Below are 13,452 nucleotides of genomic sequence, written 5' to 3'. Positions count from 1 at the left end.
AAACTAATTGAAAACCTTAATAAATCACTATTTCTATTGCTGTCGTCTCAGTCTAATCTCTGGTTTTTATAAACCTGTATTATTTAAACAGTATGAGGTGTATTTCCTATCGTCTCAGTCTAATCTCTGGTTGAGGTGAAACTCCTTCAGACTCTGGATCAGCTGCATTCCACAGGCTGCTCTCCTCTTGTCAGTCCCTCCACAATAAAACCGCACATCCTGCAACCCTACCTTCAAAATAAAAGCCACAATGGTATCAAAAGTTCATATTCATTTAAAATGTCTGTGCTGATGATCAAGTTATTCCAATAGATAATCAATAAATAAAACAAATCTTTTCAAAAAGCAGTTACAGATGGATACAGAAGTATCTTTGTTATTTCCCTGCCCTGCTGTTTATCATGTGACTCAGTGCCTCTGTTAATCCTCACAGAAACACACTCGACAAGAAGGACACACACTAAATACAGAGTCATTATATTAATTTACCATCAGAGTGACTTTGCCTGAGCTTTAGAAAAAAGCTCACGTTTAATAAGCAGGACCTTTTATTGTGAAGGTCTGGGTCGGGGGTGTGTGTGCGTGCTGGCGTACTGAGGCTGTCTCACACTGAATGACTGTTTACTCTCAGACGACATGAGTTAATGTGCAGCTTCTCTCATGGACGACCTGGGTGAGTCTCTAACTTTAAACATAGAGACAGACAGACTGAGACAGACTGACTGAGACAGACTGACTGAGACAGACAGACAGACAGACAGACAGAAGACAGACTGAGAAGACTGAGACAGACAGACAGACAGACAGACAGACAGACTGAGACAGACAGACAGACAGACAGAGACAGACAGACAGACAGACAGACAGACAGACAGACAGAGACAGACTGAGACAGACAGCAGAGACAGACTGAGACAGACAGACAGACAGACAGACTGAGACAGACAGACAGACAGACAGACAGACAGACATATCACTACAGCACAGACTCGTGCTGGGCGTTTGTGTTTGAGATATTTTACCTTGACTGTAGTACAGTGGGAGGTGGAGACGTTCCACAAGGTGGCGTCGTGGGTCAACTTGTTTTCGGGCTCTCGAACGTTTCAAGTTTGACTTCAGAGAATTTCTCCACATTTTGATCAGTTGTCACTTGGACTCAAAGACGATTAGATTTCAGAGGTCAAAGGTCGCGGTGACCAAGCACAGACTGAAACCACAGGTGATATTTCTAATTCATGACATTGTTGTTTCTAATTATTGCACAACAGATGTTTTTCATCTCCATTTTGTCTAATTAAATCAAATAATTAAAATCAGCTCTTACTCTGAACAGACCATAATACTACAAACCCCTGACTCCAGCTGAGCCGGAGCTCTGTCTCAGTTTAATATGAATGAACTCAGGAATGTGAAGTGTTGTGAGAGGAGGCGGAACTGGTTTCATGATGTGAAAAGAAATTCTCTGAATAGTTCAGTGTGTGTGTGTGTGTGTGTGTGTGTGTGTGTGTGTGTGTGTGTGTGTGTGTGTGTGTGTGTGTGTGTGTGTGTGTGTGTGTGTGTGTGTGTGTGTGTGTGTGTGTGTGTGTGTGTGTTGATTGTGAGTAGGAGGACTGGTAATGTTGATTTTTATTATAAAACAGAATAAACACAAGTCTAAATTCATACTAAATGTTCAGTGTCTTCAGAGAATAGACGGTAAATAAAGATGGACCACATGACATCTCCCAGAGTGAAGCCAAATCATCTAGATCGCCCCCTGGTGGGTGGGTGTAGTACAGGTTATAAAGTATAAATCCAGGAGAAGTGTGAACACAGCAGCGGATCCTCCACTGATTCACTGTGAGTGAGTGGGGGGGGGTGGTTGATGTCTGAAAACGGCCTATAATAGAGTCCTAGATTCTTGTTGTGTTTCGGCTGAGATGAAACATTTCACCCTGAACAATCGATGTTTGTCGTCTTTTACGACATGTGTGACATCACGAGAAAGGAAACTCTTTTGACTGACTTCCCGGGACTGTAAACCAGCATGGCGTCTGAATGGGTGTGGTCTTTCCTCTGTGTCCCGGCTCCACCTTGTGACACCAACTTCACCTGGTTTTAGTCTTGATGAGGACTTTTTTCATCTGGAACCCTCAAAACAGCACAGATTGTTTCTTATCTGGGCTGTTTTATTATTATTAATCATAATCACCAGTAATAATAAATGTCATTATTTTTATCAAACAATCAACAGTTTTCAAAGCTCAATTTGTTTTGTTTTTCTATAATGGTACAAAAGTATGTTGAGTTTGTTTTTTCGAGCCCATTGATAGTTTGTGTTGTTGTTGCACAGGCCTGTGACCAGCAGGTGGCGCTGGTAATTTCTGATCTGAGTCTGAAGCTTCCTGTTTGTTCCATGTTTCCTTTGATCTGTTAGTTCTGGTTTCTCATTGTAATTTAGGGACTAAAGAATTTAGTTTGAAATACGTACGTCCCGTCGTCATCACTTACGTGGGCGGAGTCTACCTGTACTTGACTCTGATTGGTTTGTAGACGGCGTCTGAAGTGGGCGTGTTGTCAGGTTGGGGGGTAGTATTATTTTTGTTTGAATGGAGGACATGACTCCACAGTACTCCACAGTTCTACAGTACTCTACAGTACTCCACAGTTCTACAGTACTCTACAGTACTCCACAGTACTACAGTACTCCACAGTTCTACAGTACTCTACAGTACTCCACAGTACTACAGTACTCCACAGTTCTACAGTACTCTACAGTACTCCACAGTTCTACAGTACTCTACAGTACTCCACAGTACTACAGTACTCCACAGTTCTACAGTACTCTACACTAGTTCAAATGCACCAAATAAACGTGCTGGTGGTTCAAACATTCTAAACATATATACCTGAGGTTTTGGTTCAGACTAAACCAGGAAACAGCAGCGGTCATCATCTTGTTCTCTGAGGAACTGTCTCCTCATCAGCTGCTGAACTTGTGTGAGCAGATGTGAGCAGATGTTCAGCTCAGGGAGTCACAGTAAAGCAGACTGATGAAGAGTTTCTCCGTCTGGTGTCGTCACAGCCAGGATGTGACACCTGATAACAACCTCTCAGCTTCCTGCTCTCAGGATTATTTTTAGCAGCGTTTGCTCACGAGTCTTTCTGAGAAGTTCAATAACCACAAACCGAAACGTGAGTTGTTTTCGCCCAGAGCCCAGGTGGTCGGGGCCGCCAGGGCCGCTCTGCTCCAAGACGAGTTTGAGTGGCAGCGTGTCGTCTGTCAGTGAAGGTGGTCATCTCCCTGCTGCTCTGTTCCACATTGTGAAGGTCACAGTCTCCGTCAGCGAATCCACCAAAACTATTGGTTGAGCTGAGACTCGGTTGAACCTCCTCCAATCGATAACTCGCTAACTGCAGCGGGAGGATGAAGGTAAAACCCTGAGAGGACGGAGGATCACTGAGGATCACGGAGCAGGCGTCTGCAGGTTCCACTCCCCAGCCTCAGTTGCCCGATAGATTACAAACAGCTTGTGTCTATTTCAGGACGGTCTCACTCTCATTTGAACGTTTAAACACAATATCGTTTTGCCGCTTGTTTTGGAGCTTTGGTCAAACCTCAGAAATCCAACACTTGAGAGTGACCTTCAAATTATTACTGTCCGAAACTTCTCATTGTTCCAATACATGAAGAGACACTGCTCATGAACGCATGGTCTGATGAACTCTCATTTCACTAAACTTTATCAAACTGTTGAGGAGGATGAGGATGATGATATTAGTTCACTGCATCTCCATATCACTGAGTATTGGCCACAGTCTCGTTCAGGAAGAAAATTTCTCGTTCATTTTCTTTGTTGATGTTTCAGAAAATCCTTATAACAAAAATGTTAATCCTGGAACCAGATCCACCAGCTTTGAGATGAATTATGACCATTTCATTCAGAGAAAGAAAATATTGGAAAACAGAAAAAAGGCAAAGGTACCTGACTTTGTACATGATTATTTTGAAGTGAAGGAACTACACATCCCATAAAGCATGTGAATGATCCTTTCCAACGACTTCCTGCTGTAAAGAGAAAAAGACTTGAAGTTTAACTTCATCCATCAGAACTGAGTCTCACTGTGGAGGGAACACTGTGACTCAGCATCAATGAACCACCAGCGTGTCATCCTCTGTGTGACCAGCAGGGGGAACCCTGCCTCTGTTCTCTCAGCAGAACTGGAAAGTCGAACATTTATACAGAGAAAGTAATTTTGTATATAGTCACTTAGTTTTTCTTATTAGTGATGTTTGACATGTTTTAAAGTCACTGATGAAATCATCATCAGCTCTGTTGATGTGATGATTTTTTACATTTGTCTGAACAGCAAATGATGAGACACACACACACACACATACACACACACGAACACACACACAGTTATTAGTTGAAGCCTCCAGAGTTGTGTCCTATATCAGTCAGCTGGGAGGAGCGAGAGACAGAGGGAGAGAGAGAAAGCAGAACAGTGTAGTTGGAGCAATTGATTGAATACATGCGGTAAAAACTCAGCACTCAGAGAGAGAGAGAGAGAGAGAGAGAGAGAGAGAGAGAGACGGAGAGAGAGAGAGAGAGAGACGGAGAGAGAGAGAGAGAGAGAGGGAGAGAGAGAGAGAGAGCGAGAGAGAGACGGAGAGAGAGAGAGAGAGGGAGAGAGAGAGAGAGAGAGAGAGAGAGAGAGAGAGAGAGAGAGAGAGAGAGAGAGAGAGAGAGAGAGGGAGGGAGGGAGAGAGAGGCGGAGAGAGAGGCGGAGAGAGAGAGAGAGAGGGAGAGAGAGAGAGAGAGAGAGAGAGAGAGAGAGAGACGGAGAGAGAGAGAGAGGGAGGGAGGGAGGGAGGGAGAGAGAGAAGGGCAGAGATGGGAGAGCAGGAAGGATGAAGGATGCGGTGCTGAGGAGGGAGAGGCAGGTTGGGGGGGGACGCCACAGTTGAGGATGTTCACAGGACGAAGACGGACGTTTGCAGCTTAATCTCATTGGCTGACAGGTGGCGGCTGCTCCGGCCAATCCCGTCTGACCGTGTGTGTGTGTGTGTGTGTGTGTGTGTCCGTGTCCTCTCCTCAGATGATGGGGAACAGCTGCGATCGAGGTATTGTCTCCTCTCTCTCCCCCCCCCCCTCTCTCTGTGTTTCATGTCATGTGACTTGTCGTACCTGACTTCATGTTGCATCAACTTTGTCTTGGCGGTGAAAGAGGAGCGATGGTGGTCGACCTCATTCCTCTTTTTCTATTACTGGGGTGGGGGGGTGCATGAAAGTTTGTCCCAGCTTCCGTACAGCGCTACGTGCACGTGCATGAAGTGTGCACGTAGCTGCAGTTGGAACTTGATCCAGCAGATAAATGCTGAGTGCTGTGTTCCTGTGGCGAATGTTCAGTGAGGCAGAGCAGCAGGATGTTTGTGTTTTCATGAAGCGTCATGTGTGATGTCACTGCAGATCCTGGGTCAGTGTGAGTGAAGCAGCTGATTCACATCTGACCCATGTTTGTGTGTGAATGTTTTCATTAGAATGTGAAAAGATGAAAAAACACGTTTACATTTTCTGCTTCAGACTTCATGATGTTTTTATAAAGTTCAAAATAAAATCCAGATGTTCAAATCATCTTCTTAATGAAATGATTCCTTCAATATCTTATATCGTATCAGACTAATGAAGCTGGACATGAGAAGGACTTTCTTCTCATCACTGACTGTATATAAAGACCATCAGTGACTGTATATAAAGACCATCAGTGACTGTATATAAAGACCATCAGTGACTGTATATAAAGACCATCAGTGACTGTATATAAAGACGATCAGTGACTGTATATAAAGACGATCAGTGACTGTATATAAAGACCATCAGTGACTGTATATAAAGATGATCAGTGACTGTATATAAAGACGATCAGTGACTGTATATAAAGACCATCACACTATGACTGTAAAGCCTGTATATAAAGACGATCAGCGACTGTATATAAAGATGATCAGCGACTGTATATAAAGAGGATCAGTGACTGTATATAAAGACCATCAGTGACTGTATATAAAGACCATCAGTGACTGTATATAAAAACCATCAGTGACTGTATATAAAGAGGATCAGTGACTGTATATAAAGACCATCAGTGACTGTATATAAAGACCATCAGTGACTGTATATAAAGACCATCAGTGACTGTATATAAAGACCATCAGTGACTGTATATAAAGACCATCAGTGACTGTATATAAAGATGATCAGTGACTGTATATAAAGACCATCAGTGACTGTATATAAAGACCATCAGTGACTGTATATAAAGACGATCAGTGACTGTATATAAAGACCATCAGTGACTATATATAAAGACGATCAGTGACTGTATATAAAGACGATCAGTGACTGTATATAAAGATGATCAGTGACTGTATATAAAGATGATCAGTGACTGTATATAAAGATGATCAGTGACTGTATATAAAGACGATCAGTGACTGTATATAAAAACCCAGATTTAAAGACCATCAGTGACTGTAATAAAGATGATTAGTGACTGTATATAAAGATGATCAGTGACTGTATATAAAGACCATCAGTGACTGTATATAAAGACGATCAGTGACTGTATATAAAGAGGATCAGTGACTGTATATAAAGAGGATCAGTGACTGTATATAAAGAGGATCAGTGACTGTATATAAAGACCATCAGTGACTGTATATAAAGACGATCAGTGATTGTATATAAAGACGATCAGTGACTGTATATAAAGACGATCAGTGACTGTATATAAAGATGATCAGTGACTGTATATAAAGAGGATCAGTGACTGTATATAAAGACCATCAGTGACTGTATATAAAGACGATCAGTGACTGTATATAAAGATGATCAGTGACTGTATATAAAGATGATCAGTGACTGTATATAAAGATGATCAGTGACTGTATATAAAGAGGATCAGTGACTGTATATAAAGACGATCAGTGAGTGTATATAAAGAGGATCAGTGACTGTATATAAAGAGGATCAGTGACTGTATTACTGCCCCCCAGTGGACACTCTTTCAGTTTCTTTATGTTCCAGTCTGGAACATCCCTCATTTGTGACACCTAGTGGTAAAGTTTGGTTTTGTTGTGAAACTTTCAGCAGCCTGATCAGAACGAAGTCTGTTGAAGCTGTCGTCACCGTTTCTTCTGGAGATAATGAATTGATAGTTAAAAATAAAAGTATCAGATCATAAACGTTTCTGCTCTTGTTTCAAATATAAAAATGGCTCCAACACAGACGTGAAGATCTGTTTGAGACGTAAAACAAACAGGTTCGAAACCTCAGGACTGAAGTTCCTGCAGGTGAAATACATTTCCTCCGTCCAGACGTCCTCCATCTTGTCTATTTTCACCACGTCCTCTGTCCATCTGCCTCAGTCTGACGCCCACTGAAGATGATGGAGATGATGAAGTGGTTTCAGAGGAGGAAGATGCTGTTTTGGTTTAACTCTCTCTCTCTCTGTCTCCACAGAGGTGTCTTCGGAGCGATCTCCGAGGAGGAGGAGCATCTCCGGCCCGGGGAGTTCAGAGAAGACCGTCGCCGTCGACAATCCAAACTCGTCACCTTTTAAAGTGCCGGTCAGGAACACACACACTGTCTTTAATCATCAGTCATATGAACAATGGAGGCTGTAGATGTTTATTGTGAGATGTTTAAGTTACTAACAAAGTGTTTTCACTCTGCAAACAAACCGAACCATGGTTCAGTTTGATCCAGAACACCTCTTCTGGTCTGAGGAACCTTTCACACCTGATGTTTAGGTTCAGATGGAAATGAAACGTCTGAAACAAGGTGTGAAAGTGTGTTCATGAGACAGAACGAGCCGGTCTGAACTTTGCTGCTCTTTAAATCAACACTATGTAACTGTTACTGAGCAACAGCGCCCCCTGCGGCCACACATGATTAACTGTTGGACTCTGTCTGACGAAGTGGTTTCATGTGTAGAAAAAACAAAGTGTCTCAATGTGTTGACTCTGACTGAGTCGTCCCACTGGATATTACCCATGATCCTCTGCTTCCTGACCCTGAAGAGCTGCTGCTGTAACAAATCCACCAAACTCTGTTCAGAATTCTTCATGTTTCAAAGTTTCCTGCTGAATATTGGAGATAAACTCTGTTTTTTAATAACTTCAGAGTCTTTTTAACTGATCTCAGTTCAGCTTCACTCTTCAGCTGCAGCTGGTTGTGACAGTTGAAGCTGACTCTCAGTCAGTTCTTCTCACAGGAGATGGAACCCACTCAGCAGAGTCACAGAGAACAGACGCTCAGGGAGAGAAGGAGGAAACTTTCTCCTTGTTCAGTTTTCTACCTTAGCTCCTTGCTAAGGTAGAAAAGATGAGGAGTGTTGCTTTAAGTTCGGTGTCATGATAAAACAGTGATGGTCAGGTGCATTCTGGGATGTTTGGTCAGTGTAGGAGGATGATGAGCTGATTGGATCAGTAGAATCCTCCTGTCAGCTGCAGGTGGTTCAGTACATTTCACTGAATGCACTTTTAAACTGAATCAGATTTGAACCCAATGAAAGCAACAGTTTGTGTGTGTGTGTGTGTGTGTGTGTGTGTGTGTGTGTGTGTGTGTGTGTGTGTGTGTGTGTGTGTGTGTGTGTGTGTGTGTGTGTGTGTGTGTGTGTGTGTGTGTGTGTCGTGTCCGTGTCCAGTCATCATTATGTTGTCATCAATGTTGCATGTTAGAAAACAAACTAACGAGAAGAGACAAAAAACATTTGATTTCTACTGAAACTGCAGCGTCCACCTCGGAATGTGTGTCAGAGCTGTCCTCTTGAGATCGGATCACAAGAACCACATGTTAATACCAGCTGTGTACAGGGCCTTTGTTTAACAGGTTCTTGTTGTGCTCAGGAGGTTTTAGGAGAGTTTATGGTGCTGTGGTTAGTTCAAGATCTATGGGAAACTAAATGAAGGTTCCTTAAGAAGAACGAGGGGCATCCTGAAGATTAAGTCATGACGAGGACAAGTGAAGATGTTCTGGAGGAACATTACGTCTTTTTTATTTGTTTGTACGTCTGCTCAGATGTCGTCAGTGTTCCTTTGTGCCGGGAACTCAGGCAGAGTGCATGCTGGGAGTTCATACAGCCTGGAAGTCAGTTGATCCTCTGAACACTGACATGAAGCAGTGGTCATTGTGTTGATGAATATAATCCCGATGGATAGCTGTGATGGACACGTGTTAAACGAAGTCGGCCTGTGGAGACGTTGTTGAAGTGTCTGAGTCTGTGGCAGGATCTTCATTCTGATGGTTTAATGGAACCAGTGAGCCTGCAGGGAGCGTGTGGGGAGGAGGGGCGGGGGAGGATATTAATATCTCAGGAAACGAGGCCGCTCACTTCCTCTGCTCTGCCCGACACTTTTATTGTCAGGAAGGATGTGATTGCTCAAGACTTTGATCAATGCGATTAGAAGCAGCGTAGTCATGTGACCGCAGACTGTCTGTTATTGGTCGTACCCGTCAGCTCAGAGTGATGAGTCATCACTGGAAAACATGTCAGTGTTTGGCCTGAGGGAGGCGCTGTGATGGAAAATGGTTCAGATTCAATAAGTTACACTGGTCACTGGTTTGATGAACTGAAACACTTTACTGTGAATTTTTCATTTTTATTAATCATTATTTCGTTATTGATTATCATTGTTCCCATCTGTGAACCTATGTTATATTCTCCTGTAGAAGCCACAAGTCTGTATAATATCAACTGCTCTTTAAGAAAAATGTGTTTTATACACGATGTCAAGGGGACAACACTACCCACAATCCTCAGGTGTAAGAGCAACATCTCTGATTGGTGGAGCTCACTGAGTTACTACACTTTATGAAACACTACATACAAACATACAAGACACAAACTACAATATATTACAATACTATATTAACAAAAAGTTTAAGTTCAAAAGGAGCTGGAAGTCGTGGGACAGGATCATTCACAATGGATTATGGGATGTGTAGTTCCTTCACTCTTAAACCTACACTGTCTTGTACCTTCGACTTTTACCATTTGCCAATATTGTTCTGCTCCGAATCAAATGTTTGACAAATCCTCTTGCAGCCGGTCGACCTGGTTCCAGGAGGATTTTCTTAATCGTCAATTTACTTCCTGAACCAGATCAATGTTACGATCAATGTAACGATCAATTAGGACGATTAATCAGGAAAACAATTGGGAGATTAAACATTAATTATTAGTTGCAGCCCCAACGTATGAAGTATGATGTATGATTCTTTACATCTTAAACTGTGTCATACATTTATGAGTTGTGATAACTTAGATTTTTGGGTTAATTCACCATCACAGAGCTGAATGAAAATGTTTCCTGTTGATTTTGTCTCATGAGAAAACTGTGGAATTATAAAACATTATTAAGGAACACATTCTCATTCACCAAATTACTGATCAGGTTTCACTGTAGAGGTTCATGCTCTCTAGATGTTGAACCCTGATGTTTTTAGTGAAGCCGTGATTTGTCCTCTCAGCCAGTTCGTCTTCCTCTCCTCGGCTCAGTGAAAGCTCTGTGGACAGTAATGTTGAGAATCTCAGTCATGTCAGTCCGAGGACTCGCTGCAGCAGTTATCTCTTCGTCCTCAGTGTCTGCTGACTTTACATTCCTGAGGAAGAGGAGGAGGGATTGGCCTCCTCTTCATCCTTCAAGCTCTCTGATATGTCTCTGTCCTTTGTTTTGACCTTTCAGGGGTTTTTCAGTAAACGTCTCAAAGGCTCCATCAAGAGAACGAAGAGTCAAACCAAACTGGACAGAAACACCAGCTTCAAACTGCCGTCGCTCCGACCCCCTGAGCCCGACAGGTAACTTCCACTCGTCCGTCTGAAACTCTTCCTTTACCACAGCACCAAGCCAAAGTCTGTCGGCTGCGTGTCGGCTGCGTGTCGGCTGCGTGTCTGCTGCGTGTCTGCTGCGTGTCGGCTGCGTGTCGGCTGTGTGTCTGCTGTGTATGTCTGCTGTGTGTCTGCTGTGTATGTCTGCTGTGTGTCTGCTGTGTGTGTCGGCTGTGTGTCGGCTGTGTGTCGGCTGTGTGTCGGCTGCGTGTCGGCTGCGTGTCGGCTGCGTGTCTGCTGTGTATGTCTGCTGTGTGTCTGCTGTGTATGTCTGCTGTGTGTCGGCTGTGTATGTCGGCTGTGTTTGGCTGTGTGTCGGCTGTGTGTCGGCTGCGTGTCGGCTGCGTGTCGGCTGCGTGTCTGCTGTGTATGTCTGCTGTGTGTCTGCTGTGTATGTCTGCTGTGTGTCTGCTGTGTGTGTCGGCTGTGTGTCGGCTGCGTGTCTGCTGTGTATGTCGGCTGTGTGTCGGCTGTGTGTCGGCTGCGTGTCTGCTGCGTGTCGGCTGTGTGTCTGCTGTGTGTGTGGGCTGCGTGTCGGCTGCGTGTCGGCTGTGTGTCGGCTGTGTCGGCTGCGTGTCTGCTGCGTGTCTGCTGTGTGTCTGCTGTGTGTGTCTGCTGTGTGTGTCGGCTGTGTGTCGGCTGTGCTGTGTCGGCTGCGTGTCTGTTACAGGTGAAGGTTGTTTCAGTGTGGATCAGCTGATGTTGATGTGATGAGCTTCATGAAAACAGTGAAATAGTCTAAAGAGACCAGTCTATACTCCTGCACATCACAGCTCCAACCTTACACACTGCACCCTCCTCGTCCTCAGCCACGTCTTTTTCCTCAACCTAGTCCCTGATCTTGTCCTTGACCTCAACCTTGTCCTCGTGCTCGTCCTCTACCCTGTCTTCATCCTCATCCCCGACCTTGTCCTTAATCTCCTCATAGTCTCCCTTGACATTGACCCCATCCTTGTCTCTCCATCCACCGTCCATCTAACTTTCCTTCGTCTTTTCCTCATTAATGATGATAAATTCTGGTCCAGTAGCGTCCTCATCACAATGAGAGTTAATGATCAGTGACCATGAAAATGATGAAGATGCTCTGTTAAGAATCTCTGTTCTGTTCAAGGTGAAGTTTTCGAAGCCGCAGTTTGTTTATGTGGTTCAGTGACTCTGAGCAGTGATGGCTCTGTCACATTAAAACTTCATTTCCTGCCTCCGATTCCTTCTGTTTCTGGTCAGTCTGTTTCCTTAATGATCCGTCAGCCTCCTGTTTTCAGGAGGTGGTGGTTTTCTCCTCCTCCTCCTCCTCCTCCTCCTCGCTCCATTACTCAGTCCAGCACTGGATGTGTTTTAACTGGACGAGCGGCTGCAGGACTATTGTGTCAGAAACAGTGATGACTTTGCAGTTCTCAGTGATTCCAGTCTGATGGATTTTACATTTAAACACAGTTCAATTGCTGATGCTAAAAAACATCGGAGAGTTAAGGTTAATTTTACTCTTTCAATTCATATAGGCTAGTAGTTTCCTACTGCCTCCAGTCTTTGTGCTAAGCTAGGCTAATCCTGTCTCCAATGAACACACTGATGAAATGAGAATGAGTGGATTCTTTCTCTCTGTGTGTGTCTGAGAGTATATTGATGCAATGAGGGTGGAAAGTGTAGAGCTTTATAGTCGACAGATAGTCAGCCAGCTGGACAGCAGGATAATGCTTTACACACACACACACACACACACACACACACACACACACACACACACACACACACAGCCCCTCTCTCAGTCAGCTCTGAGCCCTAACTCCTGATGGACGGTTCGTCCTCTCTCCTCCGAAGAGCTCAACAAGCTCAGCTCTCCAAAACACTGAGGTTCAGGTAGGTGTGTGTGTGTGTGTGTGTGTGTGTGTGTGTGTGTGTGTGTGTGTGTGTGTGTGTGTGTGTGTGTGTGTGTGTGTGTGTGTGTGTGTGTGTGTGTGTTCAGACGTGTCTTTGGGACAAGTTTGTCTAAGTTCTGTTGTCATGGTTACGGACGAGCTCCTAGCTGATGTTAATGAGAAGTTTGCTGCCGAGGTTCGGACCAGTTGAGTCGTCAGACACCAAACTGAGAAAACATTGAAAACCTGAAACCTGTCTTCTCTCCAATGACCAGCAGGGGGCGACTCCACTGGTAGTTTCTATAGAAGTCTATAGAAAATGACTCTACTTCTCACTTTATAACATCTTTGACAAACATTTATTAAACGTCTACTTTGATTTTTTAAGTTCAGTCCATGTCCCATCTGCTAACATGGAAGAGGTTAATGCCCATTACTGCAGCAAGCCACAAGGGGGCGATGATTTTAGCTTTACGTTTGGGCGCTGTCATGATGCCCTGCTTCTTCACTGTATCTGTGTGTGGTCAGTAAGTGCTTCCTCTGACTGGATCAGGTTTCTGTCCTAATGCAGGAGACCAGCCCTTCCTGTCTTCCTGTCTTCCTGTCTTCCTGTCTTCTAATAGTGGGCCAAGCCACAATCAAGTCTTTGATAAGATTGTTTTAATTTGTCGGAAATTATCTCAAATATGAAAATCTGAGGTTTTAAATTCAGCCTCGTGTC

General features: G+C 43.9%; 1 protein-coding gene across 6 annotated transcripts in view; it reads left to right on the top strand.

The window, feature by feature from the left end:
- Nucleotides 1-13,452, top strand: part of rasal2 (RAS protein activator like 2) — a 45,555-nt gene that overhangs the window by 18,680 nt on the left and 13,423 nt on the right. For 4 of the 6 annotated variants that reach the window (XM_047341993.1, XM_047341991.1, XM_047341992.1 and 1 more), the window contains exons 4-5: nt 7,506-7,612; nt 10,733-10,845. In XM_047341993.1, coding sequence (XP_047197949.1) covers nt 7,506-7,612; nt 10,733-10,845 — 220 coding nt within the window. Of the gene's footprint in view, nt 1-639; nt 674-4,866; nt 5,108-7,505; nt 7,613-10,732; nt 10,846-13,452 lie in introns of those variants that run through there. The other 2 variants (XM_047341995.1, XM_047341994.1) reach the window with 2 other exon arrangements.

The sequence above is a fragment of the Hippoglossus stenolepis genome, chromosome 11 (genome assembly GCF_022539355.2).
Source record: "Hippoglossus stenolepis isolate QCI-W04-F060 chromosome 11, HSTE1.2, whole genome shotgun sequence".
NCBI lineage: Eukaryota > Metazoa > Chordata > Actinopteri > Pleuronectiformes > Pleuronectidae > Hippoglossus > Hippoglossus stenolepis.
The sequence above is the reverse complement of the archived record's forward strand: the minus strand, read 5'-3'. Positions and strand labels throughout refer to the sequence as shown.